The 24,944-nt window shown below is 36.3% G+C and overlaps 2 protein-coding genes across 2 annotated transcripts; both read right to left on the bottom strand.

The window, feature by feature from the left end:
• Window positions 1-989: 989 nt before the first annotated feature.
• On the bottom strand, window positions 990-16,760 carry LOC132126168 (metabotropic glutamate receptor 6-like). The gene is made up of 12 exons (XM_059537284.1): window positions 16,428-16,760; window positions 14,728-15,340; window positions 9,672-9,888; window positions 9,189-9,324; window positions 7,136-7,290; window positions 6,651-6,791; window positions 6,295-6,495; window positions 4,745-4,884; window positions 4,043-4,666; window positions 3,049-3,360; window positions 1,424-1,673; window positions 990-1,331 (listed from the first exon to the last, which is right to left on the bottom strand). Exons 2-11 carry the CDS (start codon window positions 15,286-15,288, stop codon window positions 1,434-1,436), a joined length of 2,727 nt encoding a protein of 908 aa, XP_059393267.1. The 5' UTR covers window positions 15,289-15,340; window positions 16,428-16,760; the 3' UTR covers window positions 990-1,331; window positions 1,424-1,433.
• Window positions 16,761-18,380: 1,620 nt separating this feature from the next.
• Window positions 18,381-19,922, bottom strand: LOC132126618 (catechol O-methyltransferase B-like). Its single transcript, XM_059537991.1, has 5 exons — window positions 19,752-19,922; window positions 19,461-19,578; window positions 18,992-19,185; window positions 18,714-18,845; window positions 18,381-18,572 (listed from the first exon to the last, which is right to left on the bottom strand). Exons 1-5 carry the CDS (start codon window positions 19,920-19,922, stop codon window positions 18,393-18,395), a joined length of 795 nt encoding a protein of 264 aa, XP_059393974.1. The 3' UTR covers window positions 18,381-18,392.
• Window positions 19,923-24,944: the final 5,022 nt, after the last annotated feature.

The raw sequence follows: 24,944 nt of genomic DNA, 5'->3' as shown, positions 1-24,944 counted from the left end.
TCATAGAGTAACAGAGGTTTCGGACAATCCTTAGAGTAATAGAACCATTGTATATAATTTTGTTTTAAAACACTATGAACAAGAAACTCTCACAATCATACTGGTTTCTAGAGTAACATGATTTCTTCAATTTCCACTTAATTTTATCAAGATTTTATTAAATAATTTTTCCAACATGCATTCAATCAATAATTTTATTCCAGTTCTCTTTTATATCTCTTAAATTAAAACAAGACACCCACAAAATTCATCAAGGCATACTAAGCCAACTTAGAACCTGAGTTTACAGTAACTGCATGGTCAACATTTAATATTAACTGCTTCTTGAAGTGATACAAGTAATTGAACTATAATGCATGCCCCCCACCCCACCCCAACCTTTACTAAGGTACGAGTGACGCCAGCTGCATGTGACAATAAAAGGATCTCAGTCTCTAAAATGTTATGATTTTAATTTAAATTAACCAATAAATACTTATCAATAGAATATATTTGTTTTAAAAACAGTATCTCTTGGTAAGCTCAAGGAAACATAAAATCTCTTATCAAAACTTTGTTGTTTCATTACAGATGTCTTTTTCTTGGTAATCTATCATTTTTAATAAATATGTTTAATAATACAGGATATTGCCTATGAGGACTGCACACAAGACACTTAAAACATTTATTCTGAAACAAAGTTATGGCACATTTTTAAAAGCAAAGAGTTCAAAGAGTGTTCACTCCAGCTGTTGAAACACATTTGATCCCAACATTGTCTCTGTAGCTCTAATAGTCTCATTTGATATTTTATCATAATGTATTTAGGATAAGGGAATAAGGATGGAGAAGACACTGAAACTGAACGTGCATCATTGATGTTTGCCCTAGTTTAAGTCCGATTTCATTTGGACACATCAGATACAAACACTTAGTCCTTCAAAAAAGCTGGTGGAAGAAATTTCCTTTTTTTCTCCAAAGGGACCCTGTATGGACCCTGATGTCTTCTTCATCACAAATTCATGAATCTATAATTTTAACTCAACGGATCATGCCGTGGTGACAAGGGAAATATTAATATTGACAAATATTTCAGTCTCAAGCTGATGTGAGAGTTCCCCATCACAAAGAATCCACTGATCCTCTAATTTCTGCACATATTGTACAATTCATTTACACATTATATTATGTGTTTTTCTCACCCAGACTCTTGTATTGCAGATATTTAAAAAAAAAATATCAGCGCATCCTCTGCTGATCCTCATCCATTAGTGGTTGCAAAATGAATGATTTAGCAAGCAACAGTTTGCCTTGATTGTTTCTCAGACTACTTCATTAGGATGTACACAGGCCTGAACACAGATAGCACATGTTATATTTCTGTTAATAAACAAATAAATATGTATATATTATAAGAAATAATATGAAAACATTTTTTTTTTACCTCTTGGTCTTTATTGGGCTCTATCTGGTTCAACTTTGGTCTCTCCGTTCTGCTTGTCGCTGGATTTCAGAGAGAGATGAGTGGAAACGGTGGCTGCCTGGACCACGGCTTTAAAGCTGCGCTTGCGCTTCTGAACATTCTGCTCTGGGTGGAAGACGATGACATAGACTTTGGGGATGTACAACATGCCCAGGGACACCGTGGCGCTCAAACTCATGGACACGGTCAGTGTGGTGGTCTGAATGAACATCTGGTTCAGGGCAGAAAAAAGATTAAGAGTAATATTTTAGCCTGGCCTCAGCCATGACCTATCACATGATGTAGATCAACCATCAGGGCTTTAGCACTAAGATATCACTGCACATTACACACACATATATATAAACTCTGTTGACCGTCACAATTCATTTCCTGGAAATCAGTATAATGACTATTAATCATGTAAGACAAAATGCTGAAATCAGCCACATGCAAATAATTCCATCAGTTTATGCATGTGTAATGTGAACCAAAAAAATTACTCCTTATATCATGTGTTTATTGCAATGTGAGTCATTTAATTAATTTAGTTAATTTATGATATATAAATATTGTTATTGAGACCTCTTATGAGATGTAGCATGCAACCAAATAATTACTGCTTTAAGTCTAAAATGCTGTTAAAAATGTCCCACAAGAAGCTGTGATGGTACCCCCCCCCCATTAGAAATATAAAGATACGCAAAATTTACTTCAAAATCTAAACTCATTTTGATAAAATGTAAGATTGCTGCACACAAATTACTGCAGTCTGCTGTATAGTCTGTTATTTTATTCTTCCATGTTCTTCTTTTCATTTACAAGAAATGAAAAGACTTGAAGACCACCCGAGGGCCAAAAGCTTTGCGGTTGACCGGCCACTAAAAGTCCTCCCTATTAGTCAGAGAATACTTTCCATTTTTAAATCCCTATGCTTTGTAAGCAAAACCATCCCCCCCAGGATGAATAGACTAAAGGCATGAAGTGTGGCTAGCACCTGAACAGCTTTTAGGCCAACACAAAATAACACCACAATTAAATAGCAATTATGTTAACCTGATATTAGATACAGTTTTTTAGGTTTCTATTATCTGATTATGGCTGAAGCATTCACAAAAAAATGTTGCAGCATCATTAACTGAAACAGAATCACTAATCTAGTGAAATGCATGTCTAGACACTTTCAGGGTGAAGATCATATTTCTGTATGGCACTAGTGAACCTTCTACACTAATATCACGGTAGCAAGACTCAGGATTTTATATGAATGACTACATCTAGGAACAGATTTGGTAAAAAAAACCAAACATAAATAGTCAAACAATAGTGAAATTATTGCAATGTATGTGACACATTTATATCCAGAAATATTAATTAAATTAAATTAAATGCAAATTAGTTTGTGAGAATATCAATATGATATCTCTTTTGTTTTAAATGTATACTAAGGGCTAATTTTAATGTATTTTATGTAAAATATGTAGTAATGGAAAAACAAAAAGTACATCTATTATTGACAATTTAGTTTTTCTGTATAGAGTTAAAATTTGAAATCTAATAATCTCTGTCCAAAATCCATCTTAATCTATATTATATTAAAAATTTACCTTTTCTGTGGATTGTGATGTGCCAAAAAATATGGGCACAAATGCCAGCCAGATGATACAGGTGGTGTACATGGTGAAGCCGATGGGTTTGGCCTCGTTGAAGGTCTCAGGAACCCCTCTGCTCTTAATGGCATAGACTGTACATGTGACCATCAGCGCCATACTGTAGCTCAGACAGCCAATCAGAGACAGATCTGACATATCACATTTCAGGATCCCACGCGCATACTCAGGGTTGGGGGGACGTAGCTCATCGAAGTCGACAGTCGTGTGAGGGGGAACCACTCCAAACCAAATGAAAACACCCAGGAGCTGTGAGCAGAAAAGAAGTAGGAATAAATGTTTACACAAGATTAATGTCTGTAATGGTCCATGATATCTAAGTTACAAGAATTCAACTCCTTGAGCATCTTTGTGAAGGAGACCATGTTTCTTAATGTTTCATCAAAAAATATGCATTAACAACATTAATGGAACACCAAAAAAAGTGAAGAGCTTTCAGTGAAATTACTGCACCTCCATGCTACACTCAACATATTGCTTCATTAATTATTCAATGCACAAGAAGTTCTCAGACAAAAATGTCTTTCGGGAGCAGAGTACAGTGACAACCCTGTAAACATCTTGCATAGAAGATACTCTGAACAAGAGTTAATTAAGCACAGATTACTATGCAAATAATTTAAATTAACATTGACTCATGTTGTGCTAATATTATAGACCATTTTTTGATATGTTCATTATCATATAATTAAAATCATGCCTTACTATTAATAATAATAATTTTCCTTTTCAACAAACAAAATGGCAAAAAATCTGTTGAACACTTCTGAAATACCTCAAAACATTAATTTATAATATATGGGAATATAATAATACTACATGTTATAAGGTAATATATAAAACTTTTTTTGAATGAGGAAAACAATAATTCACCTAGTATGTTGCTCAAGGTCTGGTAACTTGCTTTGAATAAAAAAAAATCTACACGCACCTGTACTGAGATCAAAATAAATGTGATGATCAGCTGGGATGACGGGCTGATAAATTTAGGTGGTGTCACTGATTTCTTTCCCTGCTCAAAGATCCTGTAGATCCGATTTGTTTTGGTGAGCATGGCAGAATAACTGATGGACATGCCCAGCCCCAAAAACAACCTGCGAAATGCACAGACCACCTTGCTCGGCTCAGCGATCATGAGGAAGGTAATAAGGTAGATTAGGAAGATGCCTGTCAGGAGAACATAGCTGAGCTCTCGGCCCGAAGCACGGACTATGGGGGTATCGTTAAAGCGGATAAAGGTGATGATGACTCCTGATGTAGCAAGAATGCCCAGCACTGCCAGAAATACTGGGATGATGGCCCACGGAGAGCTCCACTCCAGCTTGATGATGGGAGTGGGACGGCAGCCTGTGCGGTTAGGAGTGGGCCTCATGTCAAAAGGGCACGTATCACAGTTAAGCTCATCCAGGAGGTACTGATAGCCGTCACATAGCTCACAGTGCCAGCAGCACGGCACACCCTTCACCATCCTCTTCCTCTCCCCAGACTCGCAGGGAAAACTGCAAACCGAGTCCGGAACCAGTTTATCCCCTCCAGACCACTGCATTTCCTCAGCCTTACAGAAAGAGAGAGGACATTTCAAGAACATGCATTCAAAAATGTTGCAATCTACCAAGGGGCTTAACATGCTTACATTGAGTCGTAAGTGGTTGGTCCACTGGCCGATGATTTTGTATCCTGAGTTGGTGGTATTAGAAAGCTGGTACTGGAAGATATCGTAACGTCCTGGGGCATCACCGTTTTCATTAAACATCACACCTGTCCCAGCACTGCCTTCAGAGTAAACACAGGGTTTTGATTTGAAATTCAACATCACTACATATTACTTCAAATGCAATCATTTGAAACAAGACAATAGAAACGACCCATTTCTAGGCCAGAACATTGCACTAATGCGTAGAAATACATGTTTCGGTTTGATTTTATAGGAACACTCCACTTTTTTTGAAAATAGGCTCATTTTCCAACTCCCCTAGAGTTAAACAGTTGTGTTTTTTCCGTTTTCAAATGCATTCAGCTGATTTCCAGGTCTGGTGGAAACACTTTTAGTTTAGCTTAGTATAGATCATTGAATCTGATGAATGACCAAAGAGTTTCTATATTTTTTCTATTTAAAACTTGACACTTCTGTAGTTTCATCGAGTACTAAGACAGACGAATAGATGAAAAGTTGCAATTTTCTAGGCAGATTTTCTATATTCTCATTCCGGCCTAATAATCAAGGAACTTCTCTACCCCCAGAACCAGAGATTGGCTGAATTGTATTCGAAAACGGTAAAACTCAACTGTTTAACTCTAGGGGAGTTGGAAAATGAGCATATTTTTTTAAAAAAAAGTGGAGTGTTCCTTTAAAGTACAATTGTCATATGTAACTTTAAAAGTGACTTTCTGCTTACAAGAAAATATGTTGTTCTCAGATGTAATTCTGTGAAGATTGATGTTACAACAAAGCAAACTCAATCTCACGTTCCTTTCTATTTATAAACTGCAAATCAAAAGGGGCAAGGTCTCCACGCAGCGTTTTGTTCCCCTTAGGCTCTCAAAGCTGAAAAGATTTCCGTACAAGAGTGTGAGGATGTCCACTGTGCGTAAACTGAATAGCTGTGCTTTTCATAGAAATCTCTCAGGAGTGAGTAACGAAAAAAGAAAAGGGATTTTCACCAAATTATAGCACTGAAAAGGAAATGTGCCTTGTGTTTGAAGAGACACTGCCCTAGGGAGAATGAAAGACAAGGAGAGAGACGAGTGGAGGGGGTTAAAACAAGTATGTGCGCTGCTGCATTGTGCATTAGTGGATACCTTCAGGCTGGGACTGAATGCTGACCTCTCTCGCCCCACTCTGACTAACCCATGGGACTCACAGCCCTCCTCCTTGGAAACAGCAGCTTCGTTTCTGGCCTTTTCTCTCTCGTGGAAACTACACTGCACCAATTTTCACCTGTCAGTCTCACAGTAAAGTCTCAAACCTTTCGATTTGAGATTGTTTATTATGTGTAATCCTCCTGGCAGATTCAAACAAAAGCGTTCCTCGGAAATAAAAACTTACATTCAAATTCCTGTGATGTTCATAAGTCTTGCACTGTATGAATACAAACCCATTACTGAAATTCGGACTGTTTCAAGGTCTCTTCACAATGTTTGGAATGGCTCACATGCTTCAGCTCTGTCCTTGAGAAGGCTTACCATTAAAATTTACGGCACGGATGTAACTCAGCAGCATTCTTCCATCCACCGGGTCCATTTTGTCACAAACGCCCATCGAACCCGGACAGAGGTCAATGTGCATGCTATGGAGTGCGTGGGCCATGGCGTACACGGCATCGATCACAAACTGCACCTTCCCTTCCTGTTCGTATGCTGAATCCTGGCTGATTCGTTCCTCACCTGAAAGACCGAAAGCAGCAAGACGGGAATCTAAAAGTTTGTTTAGGGAATAATCAACTTAGGTGTGCTTTACACATCTTAAAGGCATATGAACGTATGGTAATTCAAATACTATTGCATTTATGGGAGAAGTTTGTTGGAAATTATTTCCTCACCTGTGCATTTCCTCAGCCCGCTGTTGCCTCGGATTCCAGGCCGTGTCAGTTTGCATTTGAAGTCATCCTCCCAGAACTCAGCGAACCAGATGTTCCTCCTGTTGTTTTCCAGTGATCTTGTGGTGAAGTACTTGTCAAACCCTGAGAAACCATGAAAAAATGAAACATTTGTGTAATCATTACAAAACCTTATGCGGTTATTTTCTCTATGGAACACATAAGCAGAATTTTTGTGTTGTCTCTGTCATTTTCAACTATAGTTGTATAGCAAAAGCTGCATAACTATTCTTAAAAACTGTTTTTTGTTTTACTTTCACGGAAAAAAACAGATACAGGTTTGGAATGACATGGATGATTACAGTATTTTTGTTTTAACTATCCTTACAAGTGTGAAAATGTTACCTAACACTGCATTTAGATGGATTTTCCTTTTTAATTAATAAGCCTTCATTGATTTTGCAATGGGCTGTGCTATCCTTTCATACCATCAATGGATGCCCGCTTGGGGAGGATAGTAACCGCACCCTCAGCCACATCTTCCAGGTTTAAAATGGGTGAGTTTTTTGCTCCCCAGCTATCAGATCCCACAAACAAAAAGTGACCTGTAAGATTGGCTTTTTTTGCTGCTTCCAGGACACGCCTACAATAAAAGAATACAGAAATATGAGACACCTCGCAAAAGGCAGGTTTATTAAAGATAAGGACAATCAGATCCATTATTGTTATGAATCTGTTGATTACTGCTGATTTCAAAACAATATAAATAAATCAATAATTTAAAGAGATACTCCACCCCAAAATAATTTTTTTGTCATTAATCACTTACCCCCATGTCATTCCTAACCTATAGAGCTTTGTTTGCCTTCGGAACACAATTTAAGATATTTTGGATGAAAACTGGGAGTCTTGTGACTGTCTCATAGACTACCAAGTTACACTGTCAAGGTCCAGAAAAGTATGAAAGACTTCATTAGAATAGTCCATCTGCCATCAGAGGTTCAACTGTAATGTTATGAAGCGACTCGAATACTTTTTGTACACAAAGAAAACAAAATAGTCTTTATTCAACAATTCCTCTCCAGTTTCTCTCCACATCACCCTAGCACCATTTTGGAGATTATGAGCTGAAAGCAGGCAGCTTACATTCTTCTGTGTCAGAAGTGCCAGAAGGATAAATTTATTTACATAAATTTATGCTTTGATTTGAAAGAAAACGGACTCAGAAAAGCTGCCTGCATTCAGGTCATATTCTCCAAAATGGCGAGGAAAGGAATTGTTGAATAAAGACTTGTTTTTGTTTTCTTTGTGTAAAAAAATTATTCTCGTCGCTTCATAATGTTACGGTTGAATCACTGATAGCAGATGGACTATTCTGACGATGTCTTTCATACTTTTCTGGACCTTGACAGTGTTATTTATTTGGTAGTCTATGGGACAGTAACAAGACTCCCAGTTTTCATCCAAAATATCTTAAATTGTGTTCCAAAGACAAACTGAGCTTTTACGGGTTTGGAACAACATGGGGGTAAGTGATTAATGACAAACTTTTCATGTTGGGGTCAATTATGCCTTTAAGCATTTAAGGCATCCTTGCTGAATAAAACATTAATATTTCCTCAAATATTAAAAATAAAAATAAAAACTGTTTTCAGCATTGACAAGAATAAGAAATGTTTCTTGAGCACCAAATCAGCATATTTAAATGATTTCTGAAGGATCATGTGACATAGATTAGCCATCATAGAAATAAATGATATATATACAGTACAGACCAAAAGTTTGGACACACCTTCTCATTCAAAGAGTTTTCTTTATTTTCATGACTATGAAAATTGTAGAGTCACACTGAAGGCATCAAGGGCTATTTGACCAAGAAGGAGAGTGATGGGGTGCTGCGCCAGATGACCTGGCCTCCACAGTCACCGGACCTGAACCCAATCGAGATGGTTTAGGGGTGAGCTGGACCGCAGACAGAAGGCAAAAGGGCCAACAAGTGCTAAGCATCTCTCGGGGAACTCCTTCAAGACTGTTGGAAGACCATTTCAGGTGACTACCTCTTGAAGCTCATCAAGAGAATGCCAAGAGTGTGCAAAGCAGTAATCAAAGCAAAAGGTGGCTACTTTGAAGAACCTAGAATATGACATATTTTCAGTTGTTTCACACTTTTTTGTTATGTACATAATTCCATATATAATTCCACATGTGTTAATTCATAGTTTTGATGCCTTCAGTGTGAATCTACAATTTTCATAGTCATGAAAATAAAGAAAACTCTTTGAATTAGAAGGTGTGTCCAAACTTTTGGTCTGTACTGTATATATGTGTGTGTATATATATATATATATATATATATATATATATATATATATATATATATATATATATATATATATATATATATATATATATATATATTTACAATTTATAATATTAAAATGGAATATAGTTTTTTTTTAACTATAATAATATTGTATTAATATTTATATATATAGCTCCTGCCTCAGAGAGATTCAGAATTACTACTGAAAGACTGCTCACTTGATGTCATCTTCATTAGCGAAGATAATAACCCCTCTGGCATTGGATGTCTCCATTAGCCTTTTGATGATCTTGTCAAACTCTCCTGGTCTTGGCTCCCTAGGAATTTTAATAGACTGTGCGATGCAAAGACCTCCTGATTAAAAATATAACAGGATAGACACTTTTGAAGGACTTAAAGGACATTAATAAAAGAATGTTGATTGCAAGTTCTTTTAACTGAATATGACTTGCAGGTCAGTCTGTAGCATGTCTATCATTCCATCTAGGTGACTAATAACTTGTTTAGACAGAGAAAATCCCATGAAACCTTTATTCCCTTATCATTATCCTCGTTCCTCATCAAATACAACACCAGACGTGTTAAATCTTTGGATAGACTGTGATAAATTCCACTTTAATTATGGAAAATCCAGGTTTGGTAAATCTGGGTAAATTAAGCTACAATTTAAGCACACACACACATAATTCAGTAATCTGTACCTGCTTCCCTGGATATCTGGATGAAAGCATCTACACCACTCTCTCCATAGTTGCCCTCGGATGCCAGAGTAGAAACATAGTTCCAGCCCATGGCTTTGACGATGTCTACCATCGCCTGGGCTTGGAAGGAATCAGGCGGCACGACTCGGGAGAAAAAGTCATAGCGATTGTTGTCACTAAGCTCAGGTGCTGTTGAAGCATAACTGATCTGAGGTATCTGTGAAATTGAAGATACATAACACATTAGTGAGCAACAGGACTCACTTTGCGCCCTTTTCACATACATGTAGCTGCTGCAAAAATATCTCTGATCTGTGAAACTGATTTTACTGGCTTTTGTAAATAGTTCAAATTCAATTACACATCAGAATAATGAACATTTTGCTGAAATGCATGTTTTGCTGTTTGTCTCATTCTGTCTGTTTGCATGTTTGTTTATTAAGTGTTGGGGTTTTTTCAATATTTCTGTATGTCACCTTGCTGCAGTAGGTGACGACAAGTCTTTTCAGTGAATCGTTAAAACATTTACTCAACCGAATTGTGCAAAACATTGACGACATCCATACATTAGGCAAAAACAATATGAGTAGTATGTCTGCATTCATTCATAAAAGAGTTTGCAAAAAGTCAGTGTTATTTCACTATCCCACAAGGACATGGGAGAGGATTTGTGAATGGCACTAAAGCCACATAACAGATGCTGGTTGGTCACATAACAACACCAATATGATGGATACAGTATGTCCCTATTACATTCATACCATATAGAACACGCTTCTTCAGCAGTTACAAGGTACTTATTCAAAATAATTGCCTACTCAAAGAGTATGCGATTTTGGATGAAGATATTTGTGTTTCAGATAACAAAATATGTGTCATTGAATCATTCACTTCACAAGTTTGTTCAAAAATACTGATTCGAAAAGTGGCCTGGAGACTATTTTCTATGGCAGAGTGACAATAGACAACCTATCTGGAAATACTAGGTCTAAGATACTGTCTTCACACAAAAACAATTGGTGTAGTAAATTTCCCATCATTTTATGAATTTTGCTTAACACATATTCCAATCATCTTTGTTGTATTTACAGCTTTGAGTTACATTCTAGGCTGCCCTCTTGTTTATTGAACTGTTGTGTAAAAGAAATATCACACTCCTACGTGATAAAGCTAATCATGTCTGAAGATCATCATATTCAGTAGACCAGCACGTTTGTTGTAGTAATATTGTCCTAGCAAGTATCATACAGCAAAACAACCCTAGCTTTACTGACAGTGTTTGCTGTAGCTCATATAAAAATCCTGGGGAAATACAGATGGCACGAGCTACCACTGTTAAAGCATTTATTATGAGAAGATTAATTTACTGTTGAGCTAGTTTCTTAATGACGCAGCTGATGTCACTGGACTAGGCTTTGCACAGACTAATGTCTGCCGAGCCCGTGTGGCTTGATAAAAGGTTCTTTAAAGAAGCAGGCCAGTGGACTGTGAGGAAAAGGTGGATACAGACTGGAGAAGGAGAGAAGAGGGAGAGGACCATTTGACAGATTATCTGGAAGGATTAGAGGGGTTTTAGTCAAATTACGTTAAGCACAGAGGGAGAGAGACAGATCAAGAGACAAGGTTGCCATTTCTCAGCCATAAGCCATACAATATATTTAATTCTACTAGCTCACATGCCCCTCCCCCCATCATACAACATATACATTACAGTCTGTGGATCAACACTGTTGAACACCCATGACCATCCAGACACTTGTTACATCTTAAATGAGAAACAACAATATTCAAAGTTTGCAATGCATTCCCCATCCAAATGCAATTCTAAAACATTTGAATGCAAATATACAAAGGAAAAACTGATATAGGAGGTTGTTGCTGAAACATACAGATACTGATTTGTTGCTATGCACCATAAACATTACAGCCTTCAAGCCTTTCCACATTTGAGTCATGTCAACATGAACAGCAATCACATGAAAACATTTCCTGGAAGTGTTTCAACATATGTTCCCTAAGCACTTATTCTTGTGAAAATATGAACATCTGCTTTATTTTGTCATGATCTGACCCTTAAAAGTGACTTCCACTGGTGGCCGGATATAACCCCAAATATTCATCTTGATTCATCCAGATTAAATAATATTTATGATTACAAAAATGTTCACTTAAAATACATTTTAGGTAGCCTGACCATTAATATTATTATTGTTTTAGTATATGATACTCCTTGACAGAAAAATTTAATTTAAAAAATAATTACGTGTTTTTTTTTAAGGAAATTCCACATTATTATTTTAAAAGTAAATGCTTTGCAAGATAAAATCCAATTAAGGAAAAACAAAAAAACTTGTTCTCAGTCAATTTTTGTATGGCACTTAATTCAATTATACATAAACCTGTTTAAGGCCAAATATCATACCTACCCTATGCATCAGATATAGAATGGTTAATGTATATTTATCTATAGAAAGACATCTTGTGTTGTCATTAAAACAACATTTTCTGGATTTGTGAATAATATTATTATGAGAATGTGAGACCAAGAGACTAAGTGCCACCCATAAAGGCTGGCTATCTGTCTGTGTCAATCAATGTGCTAAAGGTCCACACTCATTCAGCTAAAGTGACAGAGCAGAAGCTGCTTGTAGCTGATAACAGGGCAGCTGCATTTTTGGGCTCATGTGCAATTTCCCATCAGGAGTCTGAGCTGGTGAGTGGGCTTTAATGGAGAGCGGATCCTCCGTTATGCTGTAGTTAATATCTGCCATCCTCAGTTCCTACTTACCAGAACTCAGTCAAGAACATGGACATAAACTGATATAAAGATCAGCATTTATGGAAAAAGATTCAAGATGGCGTTTTGATGGTTTCTACATTTTTAATCTCTGTGTGATTTAATAATTGTGGTATGTCCATACACACTGTCCTTTTCAATGAATCTATTTAAACTATTACATTATTAAATTATTAATTTTATTTATAAGACTTTAAGATTTTAATTGTATTTGACATTTTGCCCTAAACATTATGAATCTAATTAGCTGTTTGGTCAAAATTATAGTTTCAATGATGGAAAAAACCACTTGACATTACACACCAGGGTAAAACACGGTACAATTTTTTTAAAATACAGTAAATATCACCATACTTCCCCAGCTGGTTAATCACAGTACATTAAGATAATTGTTTTGCATTACAGGTTTTCTGAAATGTCATGTTAAAATAGGAAAATGAGGAAATGTATAAACATGCACTAATTTACAAATCTGAACACTGGATAATAATATGCTTGGAATTCTTGTTTAATTTTGTTTACATATAAAAATTATAGGCTACAGAGAGGATTTTAGATATCAGTCCATATATCAGAAAATACTGTCAACAACCAGAAATCTGCTTTAGGAAATTAAAATTAAAAACATATAAATCAGACAAATTATATATAAACAAATCCCTCTGTGAAAACATCTAAAACAATATAGATAACAAAATAACGAATAAAAGTAGTTTGGTGTATATAAGTGTTGTTAAATTGGAGATTTCTGGTTCAGTGAATGAGGGGGAAAAAAGCTTGCTTTCATGATATGTATTGTAATTGAAAAATACAGAAGCAAATAGAAAACTTTTAATTAAATAAAAGCATTTCTGATGCAATAGAAGATTAAGAATGTTATGGAAGCAAAAAAAAGGCTGTAGTTCTTTGCATTTCAGAGGAAATCCAGGTGACACTTTTTTTCTCCAGCAAATATTTCTCAAGGTTCCTTTGTTATTTTTTTTTATCTCCAATCTCCTCTTTATCCAATATTATCGAAAGGCTAAAAAATTAAGATACAGGTGTTTTAGAATGTTCCAGTTCCAGAATGTATCACTAAAAATAATGAATTACCACAGCACAATATGATTAGGATGCACAAATTCCAGGTATAATGTCCTGAGAAAAACCTAATGACTAAACTCTGACTAAGTCACTTTTAATGAATTGTTTATCTTCTCTGAAACTATGATGACAGAAAATGATTGCAGATAACTCCTGGTTGAAGTTATCAGCTTGCGCACATAAGCACACACAGCCGTGACCACAAAGAACACTAATGATTAAAATGAATAAATAAAAAAATCATAAAAAGTGGCAGAGGGTGGAATGAAATTGAATGTAGCTCAGGTGTAGGATTTGCAAGCTGAATGAAGATCTGAAAACGAGAAGGGATTTGAAATTAAATGACATGCACACAGCATATTTCACCTTTGTGGTTGTCAATGTTTGAAAGACACAGGTCAGTGGTGTGTGCAATACAAAACCGCTTTTCACTTCAAGGATAATCTGATGCACTCTCTCTCAGAACAAAATAAAGGAAGAATCTATATAGTTTAAGAAGCTCTTGCTCAGAGGCCAGTGAGCTGAAACACAATCCAAACCTTTTAACACAATTAGTTATACTTCCTGTAGCAGTAGCCCTATCTGCAGTGCTGCAGATTCCAGTCTTGCAGCAACACCATGCAAGAGCTCCTCACAGAACAGAAGGGAATCCAATGACAATGATTTCAAATACAACACAAAGGCTCTTTTCTCAAAATTAGCTTTTTTTCTCATGCACTGTGTATGAACTCTTCACTTCAATTGCACCAAACTTTGCGGTTTTATTCCTATATATTCTGAAGGTTTTCACAGAAGGGTTTGCTCATTATTACACATGCCTGATTTTTTTTCTTTTACATTTTATTCCTATAAGATGGTGAAGTGTTGTTGTTGGTTTTTTTGCCAATTGACAGTCTGTTCTGATTTATGTGGCTTTATCCAATGTCTAGATGTTTCAAATGAGTACATATTTAATTAGGCAACTCTTCATTTGCAGTAAAAAAAAAATCTGAAAATGTACAATAATACAAAACAATTGTCTTAATGAAATCTCAATAATAAGCTGCTAGGGAAAGTATGGTGATTTCTAATAGAATTTTTCCCCTGCCTTGAAGCCTTTCTGGAGCCTGAAACTGAAGGAATCAACATTAAAATATAGTTCATTAAAATTAAGCTAGCTAAAAAGATCCCTCTCACCGCAAATAGACGAAGAACATTGGCCACCATTATGGACACTGAGCTGGCCGAAGCCCCGATGACCCCTACCACACGCTCCGGTTTTGGGATGATAGGTGGTTCTCCATTGGAACATCGAACATCTGAGTTGTCCTTCTGGATGAGGGCCTGGACAAAGGTGAGGGACTGTTCCAGCGCATACGTATCCCTGGAGCACGTGTCCAGTATCCTGGCACCCAGAGTGATGTTAGGCAGCAGGTCAGGGTCGCTGTTGATCTGGTCTAGCGCATACAACATGGCCTCCATACGATGGATCCCCTTCTCCTTCTTAATTTCCCCACATGGAACACCAGTGGGGCCCCTGGAATGCACTGGAAAAAGGCCTCCCAGAGTGATGTCACCCTCGATCTTTATGGAATGAGGTTGGGTTTCTGAGGAGGCCCAGGTTTCTGGAGTAAATCCCATCATCACTATCCACATGACATGAACCAGTGACCCCATGTGTTGCCTGGGTGCCCTGCTGATCCTGCAGTGATGACATAGAGATGATGCGTGGTGCTGTGATGTCATAGTTGCTGCCATGCAAGTGGCTGGTTCTACTACAGCACAATACTTTCTTCTCTACCCGTGTCTCCTTTGATGAAATGAGACAGAAGGTATACATGAAAATATGTATAAAACATACCTTGCGACAACATTGCTTGGCAGATATAATGTGTGAAAGTGCAGCTGAATATTTGACCTATTGACCCACACTCACTGATATTATCAAAATAAATTAAAAACGTCTAAGGAAAACTTTCCAATTAAATATAATAAATGTAATTAAATAAAAAAAACTACAGTTCATAATATATACTTTATAAAGTAGAATCATTTAAAGAAATATTTTTCAATTATATAAATGTTAGTTAACAGAGAATTGGAATAAGTATTCTGATTAAAGATATGATAAATGATGATGTCTGTTTATATTAGTTCATTTATATTAATATAAAATAGTTTTACAAATACACATTTTTCCAGTCCACAACATAACTTTTATATTTATAGATTTTTACTGTTTTTTTAAACCAAGGATTTAGGCTTTGATTTCCATTTGTTCCACCAGAAATATTCAATAAAGAATGAAAAATGTACCAAACAGCTTGGTCACAAATTCATATACCATGGCACATTGATATTGTACCATAATAAAATACCATGGTATTGCCATCATAGCAGTGGCCAAAGACATTTTGTAAGGGTGCATATTGTATTACATCCTAATTTAGTTACACATAAAAACCTACTACATATTCAAGGAAGTACAATAGTTTGTATAGGCCCATAGCAAATGCAGAGCATATAATGTCATTTTATAAATGCTTTTACATTTGATTGACCAAGTCTTCTTATTTTTCAGCAGACCGCTGAGAATAGAGGGCATGTATAGGCATGCATATTAATACTTTATGTTGATAAATACTTTAGCTGATACATATTCAGCAACAGGTGAGCGAAAAAGGTGCTATATTTGGATTGAAAGCAGAGGTTCCTGCGGGAAGACACTAACACACACGCGCGCGCGTTTGATTGAGTGTTGAAGGAAACAGAAGCACTAATCCCTCTTAATTATTTATCGCGTTACCTGAACAGACATCTTTACAACATCGTAACATTTTACGTAAATTTATTGACACAACGATTTTGTATTTATTCGCTTCTTTAAAATGCCTCACCGACTGCTGCTGATGCCAGTGTGCGCCCATCTGGAACTGAAGTTTGATGGTTTTGAAGCACGACAGTAAACGTCCCCAGCATCCGAGTCTTCAGCTCTCATCTTAATATGCCCACAGGCTTCTCACACACAAAGACAATTTAAAGATTCTTTGGATTAAGACGAGATTTTAATATAGAAAGCATCCAGAGCTTTAGTAAACCATAAAACGCGGGAAAAGGTGGAAATGCCCAAACATTCCACAACTGTGGTTCTACAAATCACTGTCAAATCCTTTAAAAGCCCCCTCACTCTGTCTCTTTCCCTTACTCGCTCTCTCTCTCTTTCACACACACACACACACACACACACACACTACCCCACTCACTCACTCACTCTCTCTTCCTTGCTCTCTCTCTCTCAGTGTGCACTAATGGACACAGATTGGGATTACCACATGCATGCATTTGAGAAGCATCTGAAAGAGCTGGACCCGTATATATTCTTAATGTGAACACTGCTGGATATAGATAGCTGCATTCAGTCCGTCTGCTTTTATGCAACAATCTGGTGCAAAACCCTGCTGGTCTCGTCATAACGATTTATATACTTTGTTTTTTTTTTTACATTTTGGAAACGACTTCTATGTTTTGTTTTTATTTTCTTTTTAATTATTATTTTATATATATATGTTATATATAAAGACAGATAATCTAGTTGACCTCACGGTCACATGTGTTTTAATGGTAGTGTATAGCCTTACTCTTGTCCATAATACCACCATCACTGCATCACAAACACATGGCTGTATGGGCTAATGGTTTTAACATCGCCACCAACATACTGACCGACTCGTCCCTTTGGTCACTTTTTTCCCTGGATATCTTTTGCTTTATGTTATGAATGAATTATACTCATGTTAAATATATATATATATATATATATATATATATATATATATATATATATATATATATATATATATATCATACTCATAATATATACTTATAACCAGTGATCAAGTTACCCTGTCCACAGATCATTTTAGGTGCTTGTAATATTATTTATTTATTAGTGTGCTTGTGGATGAATTGTGTTCAACTATGTGGCTATACAATCCGCATTTCATTACTTGATGAAATTATGCATTTTATTAAGGGATGTTTCATCTATGATAAATAATAAGGTATATTTTAATGGGCTGCTGCATTTCATTTGGAATGCTATAAAAGATTTATAGCTTTCAATTCAACTTGTGGGATGTGAGTCAAATGACAAACTGTAAAAGTCCAAACATCAAATAAAATGGTCTGCTATATATTTATAGTCTTGTGTTTTAAGACAACACTCTTAGTCATAAATAAGAAATTGTGAAAGAAAATGTTTTTAGAAATAGGAACAATAAGAGAAAATGACTGTAAATAGTAACAAAAATATTACCTTTAAAATGTAAATGAATAAAAAAATAAAATGAATGCAAAAAAAATTAAATTAGTAAATTTATAGCAAAATCTAAAAACTAGGTAAAAGCATACAAGAATATGCACCAAATGTTTTGAAAACAAATGAAACAAAACTACAATCCATACAATGGTATTTTCAATACACTGATGTGTGTAAATTCATAAACACAAAAAGGTCATTATTTCAATTATTACAAAACGACCTTAAAATAACCAACAGAGCCCCCATTTTCTGCATGAATACAAAAAATGTGTATTACAAAGTCACTAGTATAAAATGGATTGATTTTGCAAATAACAGTTTCTGGTTGAGCTGTAAGAGGGGTTTGGTCTAGACAAAACCACATATTTCATTTATCCATTTGAAATGTGATCCTACCCTCTAGTGGTACAGAGTGGTAACAGTCTGTTGTTTGATCAAGTAATATACAAAACTCTATACTCCATACCTCATGCTAATTCTCTTAGCACAAACTCTTAGCAAAAGTCCTCTTTTTAGGCATATAAATCATCTCTGTATATCTCTAGCTCAAAAACACAGACTTCTCCAAGGCATCCTCTGCCTTGGTGTACTCTAAATGGGATTTAAAATAGCAGCTTTTATAGGAAGGGCTATTGTGCATATATTCAAGATAGTCTGGTACTCCCGGACAGATCACATTATCAGCTAGCAGAACGGTGCCTTTCCTTAGCAGACCACAATCCTACAAACAAAGAAGAAAGAGAAAAAAAATAAAAAATAGAAGAGTAAAAAATGTTGGATATAGTGCCATACTCTATTGTTTGGGCTACAGGAAGAGACACCATAATATCTGAGAAATTGCAGTGGTCAGAATCAAACAGACCTCCATTAATTTTGTGTCAGGGAGGTAACGGCCCTTCCAGTGGTCCAGAAAAACAAAATCAAATGTTTCAATTCCAAAGTGCTCCTTCATGCGTGGGATCCAATCTTCAGACGCACCTTCTACGAGCTGGATCTGATGAAGTAATACATTAGCTCAAGGCATTATACACAAGAAATGAGTTTTATCCTTTTAATATATAAGCTACAAACCTAATGCTCAGAGAGTAAATAAGGATTACTGTATTTAAATAATGTGTTTGTGGAAGAACAGGGCCTTACTTTGTCATCAAGACCTGCCCAGGCAATTACTTGTCGGGCAACTGCAGCATAATCTGCATTGAACTCCAGTGTTATCAGACAAGCTCCAGGAGGAAGGAGTCGAGCGATGCGCACCGTGGAGTATCCACAGTATGTGCCCAACTCTAGGACCATCTCTGGGTTCAACTCACTCACCACCGAGTCCAGGATAGAGCCTGAGAATGTACACAAACAAGTACACATAAAAGACAGTTACTGGTTAAATCGCAAAGTTATAGTCAGCTTAGTAAAAGCTCCACAAATTACTGAATTTGAGTTGATTAAATACAAATATGCAAATTCCTTTAGAAATATTTTTTAGTTTATAATTTTATAACATATTTTGGACATGAAATGGTATGCTGACATTTGGCAATTTATTTATTGTTCTGAAATTCTTGAAAATCATTTGACAAGAGATCAAATGTAAATGTAAAAACAGTGCTCTGACCTTTCTCATCTCCAACGTTCATAGCCCATTCGCTGTGTCGGCAGAAATGATCAATGGCCGAGATCACACTCTGAGGGTAACCTCGCGTTGCACGTTTCCTTACTGCTTTCAGCAGACGCTAGTCACAACAAAGAATAAAGAGGTCTGGTGACGACTTTGCTTACTTTATGGGCCTCAAAAGTCTAACACAGTTAAACTTCCCCATTGTCCATAGTTGCAAATAAAGAACAGATGTACACGTTGTAATTTTGGTGATGGAAAGCTGTGATTAACCAGGACTGATTGAGACACCTGTGGTCGAGTTGGTCTGGTCAGAGTATCAAGAGCACGCTCAATGATGACATCGTGCCAGAGTAACGCCAGACTGCCATTGAACTGCACAGCAGTGGGGATGAGCCAGGAGTACAACATGTATAAAAGCAGTGTGGCCCCGACACACCAGCACAGCAACACCAGCAACATACTAGAGCCAGACACAGATTTATAAACCTTTATAATACATTCAAATCAGGTAATTAATTGAATTAAGCAAATTGTCTTGTACAGTACAGATCTAGTGAACTAGCTTAATGAATAAATAAATAAAAATTGACTATTTTGATATTTCATTACAAACTGAATATCAGCACTACCATTCATAGTTGGGACAGGCGACATATTTTTTTGTTTCTTGAAAAAGTTTTCTGCTCACCAAGGCTGCATTTATGAGATCAAAAACACAGTAAAATTGTTAAATATTATTACAATTTAAAATAGCTATTTTGTATCTTAATATATTAAAAAAATTATTTTATCCTGCGATGTCAAAACTGAATTTTCAGCAGCCATTAACCAAGCCTTCAACATCACATGTTCCTTCTGAAATCATTTTAATAAAAGGTTGGACCTACTTTTGCCTTCAGACCTCCCTTAATTCTTTGTGGCATAGATTTAACAAGGTGCTAGAAACATTCCTCAGAGATTCTGGTCCATATTGACATAATAGAATCACGCAGTTGCTGTAGATTTTTGTTGGCTGCACATCCATGATGCAAATTTCCCATTCCACCACATCCCAAAGCTGCTCTATTGGATTGTGATCTGGTGACTGTGGAGGTCATTTAAGTAAGGTGAACTCATTGTCCTGTTCAAGAAACCAGTCTGAGATGATTTTAGCTTTGTGACATGGTGCATTATCCTGCTGGATGTAGCCATCAGAAGATGTGTACACTCTAGTCATAAAGGGATGGACAGGGTCAGCAACAATACTCAGGAAGGCTGTGGCATCTAAATAATGCTCAATTTGTAATAAAGGGCCCAAAGTGTGCCAAGAAAATATCCTCCACACCATTACACCACCACCAGCAGCCTGAACCGTTGAGACAAGGCAGGATGGATCCATGCTTTCATGTTCTTTACGCCTAATTCTGACCCTACCATCTGAATGTCACAGCAGATATCGAGACTCATCAGACAAGGCAACACTTTTCCAATCTTCTATTGGCCAAATTTGGTGAGTCTGTGTGAACTGTAGCCTCTGTTTCCTGTTTCAAAGCTGACAGGAGCGGCACCCGGTGTGGTCTGCTTCACTGCTCGATGTGTTGTGCATTCAGAGATTATATTCTGCATACCTTGGTTGTAACGAGTGGTTATTTGAGTTACTGTTGCCTTTCTATCATCTCTAACCAGTCTGCCCATTCTCCTCAGTTTTGATGAATAGAAAGTTTTAAAGATCAGCATTTATTTTACAGTCCTTACTTTGATTTGATTTTTTCAATTTAATGCATATAATGGCTAAAAACGTTTCAATTAAAAGAAAATCGTGCTGACCCCAAACTTTTGAACAGTAATCTACATCAATCAATATTAAGAATTATGCTAACATAAACCAGGGCTGATTGTTTGTTTTTGATCAAGGTTAAGAGCAATAAGACAAAGAGTGTGGCAACCTTGAGAGAGGACCATGACAAGTGCTTCCCAGGCTTTCTTTACATATAAACTCAAATGTAGCTGGGGTCTGGAGTGGAATGCAGAGCTCAGTCACTATGCAAGACGGCCATTGTTAGTGAGAAAATCCTCTCAAATGGGTTTTGGAAAGGAATGAGTGAAGCACAGAGTCTGGCTTTCACAAATATTCTAGTGAGTGAACATATGTAATGCATTTGAAAAGTTCAGTATATATTCTGCTAATTACACACAGCAATAGCAAGTAATAATGCAATAATGTTAAATAGCACAGGATTTCATTCCTGTGAATGAACACATAATTTTGATTAGAGCCACATATTAATTTACAGTGAACAAGAAATGCAACACACTGAAACAGACTGAGCACAAATGAATCTGGTGATACTAAATCAAAAGTCCATGCTGTCTTAAGTAATTATGAAAACATGATAATTGTTATCAGGTGACCAGAAAACACACTGTGAACCATTTACTAAACTAAATTTAACCTAAAATGAGTTCCAATTTTAGACACAAGTCAAGAAAACATCTACAAAACTGAGCAAAACACACTGGCACAGAATAAGGTTATTTAAATATTGGAAGAGGCAAGAAAATGAGTTCAATGTAATATTATTATGAACATATAACATGTATTAATTAATAAGATACAAAAACAAATACAATGGAATTAAATGATCTAAATGATAAAGCAAGTACTGTGTAACTGCAAACACACAATTCAATAAAAATGACAGCAAGTGACATAAATGAGAATAAATTACCATGTAAGAATAAAACACTTACTTTTTATGAGGGCCTCTCTTTTAACTTCTTATAAAATGGAACTTCTGTTAAACCGAACATGCAAAGCTTCAAATGCACATTCAACCGATGAGTTGTGCCCTATCTCTCTCTCTCTCTCTCTCTCTCTCTCTCTCTCTCTCTCTCTCTCTCTTTCTGACCTTGTAACCCGGCTCTCTCACCTCTTCTGGGTAGATTTGAGCAGTGAGGAATGTCTGGTCGTCGGTCTTTTGGGTGTATTCACACCTATCTTGTTTGGTTCGATTGAATCCAACTCAAGTTCGTTTCCACCTTTGGTGCGGATCTTTAGGGCAAGTGTGCGCTACATCAATCGCAGTCCAATGTGGACCAAATAACTGTACCGAGACCGAGATGAAGAAGTACTGTATATACAGTTAAGCTTACACAGCCTAAGGTCCGCAGCACAATACAGGTGAGTGAAAGCATGTGTGTGACAGAGAGAGAAAAAATACAAAAGAAGCATGGAGAAAAAGACTCTCAAGCTCTTTCTAGCCAAAGAAATATTACAGAACATGACTTTGAAAACATCTAAAAGGTGATGGGGTAGTGAGAGGAGCACATTCTTGTATGTAAGCTGCCATCATCGTGTTGGCAAAAACCACTGGAGGATAAGCTTCCTGTGTGGAGAAAAAAAGAATAGAAGTGATCCAGGAAGCTGGCAAGAGCAAAGAATGTCAGATACAAATGTGTGACACAGTTTTAGGCCGTACAGGTCAAAATAGGCAATGTTTTCTCCTGTTCTGTGGCAGCTCAAATGGATAAAAATAGCCTAGAATCCTTCTGTCCCCAAACTTACGTTCCGTTAGGACAGATTTTTCTTTCTAAGAAGTAGAGCAAGAGCAAAGCGTTACCTGACTGGACTTGCGTAGATAAATATACACGATGAAACATAAAGAAAGGTAATACCTTTCTCTGGTCAGGTCATCTCTCAGCAATAGCAAAAAAGAAAAGATGTCCAGCAACAAACAGGAAACACAAGCATGCTAAAGCCTTTAGATCCGAAGTAGTGTGTAATTAATTCATTCTAGAAAACAAATCTATAAGTTCACTAGAGAAACAGCACACATGCACTCTACCGTCCCACACAGGCGCTCTGTGAGCTCACCCAAATCACACAGGGCAACTTTGTTCGAATTCCACTTTGATGGAATTCTTTAATAGGCAAGCTTATTATTTTTACCTTGATGTACTATAATGGCTTAAGTACAACTGAAAAAAGCACAGTTACCAATTAACTTTAACTTAAATTAATGAATGTATGAACACATTTGTATGAACAATGTATAAACAAACTTGTATTTCTGAGAAGAAAAAAAAGTTTATGCTAGGGTGGTGAAAGAAATATTAGTAAATCACTAAAATAAGGCCATTAAAAACACATACCGAAGATTTGTTTACAAGACTTTTGAGAACTGAATGTGGTAGAGTAGGTTTTAAATGGTGTGAAAATTGCCTTGCTCAGTCATTCACAGAAAATGTATTATTGATTTTAACTTTTGTAAGACGTTTTGTGTTAGAAATACAGTGATGCAAGAAAGTGACTTTGACCATGAATATTTACGTGATTTGCACCTAAAAAATGATGTCCCATCAGTCTGACTATAGTCTATAAAAGTACTTACTGTAATTATTATATAAAGCATCTCCTTGAATTTATCTTATAACAAAATTGCAGAAAGTACCATTTAGTCTGTTTGAATAAACATAGACACTCCCGACTATGTGTTAGCAGTTTTACTGGGTTGAGCTCCAGCATGGACTGAACTGAGCTGCCAGAAATATTTCTCCTCCAGCACCTCATTCAGACCTTATACAATTCAATCGATCAATCAATAAATCAGCAAAAGAATTAGATAGAAGAAACAGTAAGGCAACACAGAGAAACTGTGACAACTTTCCCAGGTATTCCCACATAAAAAGTCCATCCAAGCGCTTCTGAAACAATTTAGAGCCACACACTCCCACACTAAAAACAGCCCTGATCAGTCATAGAAATGTTACCTTACCAAATTTTATATGCTTAAAATTTGTGTATGTTTAAAACATGATATTAGTTATTCAGAAATGATAATGAACTGTAAAAGGATTTGGATAATAGATGAAGCATGTTTTAAAGACAACTGTCTGCGCAGTGATTTGAATTAGGAGAGGATCATGTGAAGTGGCTGGAAAAAGATTCCAACACATTCCAAGTGTTCAGCGGCCGTGGAAGTAATGGGAATGTGAACTGAACAGCTTTACAGGGTCTACATGTTAGCCAAAAATGGTTTGTGCTTACAAATTGCATTGTGATTAAAATACGAATTTAAGTATGAATCTTTACACATGAAAAAGAAGCCACACAATGAAATCATGATCTTTATTTTATATATATTATATAACAGAATATGGCTGATATGAAAAATGTTTATCAAAACAAAACAATGGAAAAAGTTTCATTCAAAAATATCACATAATGCATTTATGATCCTAAAAGCTGCAACAATAGCACAATTTAAAGCCAAAACATGGTGTCATTCATAAACAAACCAGAGCCATGTACTATGCAAATAAATATGTATACAAAATCTGATTAGTTCATAAATATTCAATATATATTGTTTATTCAAGTTGCTACATATAGGTATTTTTCATTATTTATAATTAATTACAGTACAGACATTTATGTCACCAAAATACACTAAAAGAGACCAGCAATGCACAGCTGTTTGGTCATGACGTTCAGATTCCAAC

The sequence above is a fragment of the Carassius carassius genome, chromosome 44, assembly GCF_963082965.1.
Source record: "Carassius carassius chromosome 44, fCarCar2.1, whole genome shotgun sequence".
In the NCBI taxonomy this organism is placed as follows: Eukaryota; Metazoa; Chordata; class Actinopteri; order Cypriniformes; family Cyprinidae; genus Carassius; species Carassius carassius.
Note: the sequence above shows the minus strand (reverse complement) of the source record. Positions and strands in the feature narration are given on the sequence as shown.

Bases quoted from the DNA above. Each gene is read 5' to 3' on its own strand.
- LOC132126168 (XM_059537284.1), bottom strand. From the start codon at position 15,288: ATGGCAGCAACTATGACATCACAGCACCACGCATCATCTCTATGTCAT. The intron at 6,792-7,135 runs GTATGAAAGGAT...ATGGTTTCTCAG, and splicing joins CAAGCGGGCATCCATTGATG to GGTTTGACAAGTACTTCACC. The intron at 4,885-6,294 runs GTAAGCCTTCTC...TTTACTCTGAAG, and splicing joins CCGTGCCGTAAATTTTAATG to GCAGTGCTGGGACAGGTGTG.
- LOC132126618 (XM_059537991.1), bottom strand. From the start codon at position 19,922: ATGTTGCTGGTGTTGCTGTGCTGGTGTGTCGGGGCCACACTGCTTTTA. The intron at 19,186-19,460 runs GTCAGAGCACTG...GTACATTCTCAG, and splicing joins GAACGTTGGAGATGAGAAAG to GCTCTATCCTGGACTCGGTG. The intron at 18,573-18,713 runs GTCTGTTTGATT...CTTTGTTTGTAG, and splicing joins CTGACACAAAATTAATGGAG to GATTGTGGTCTGCTAAGGAA.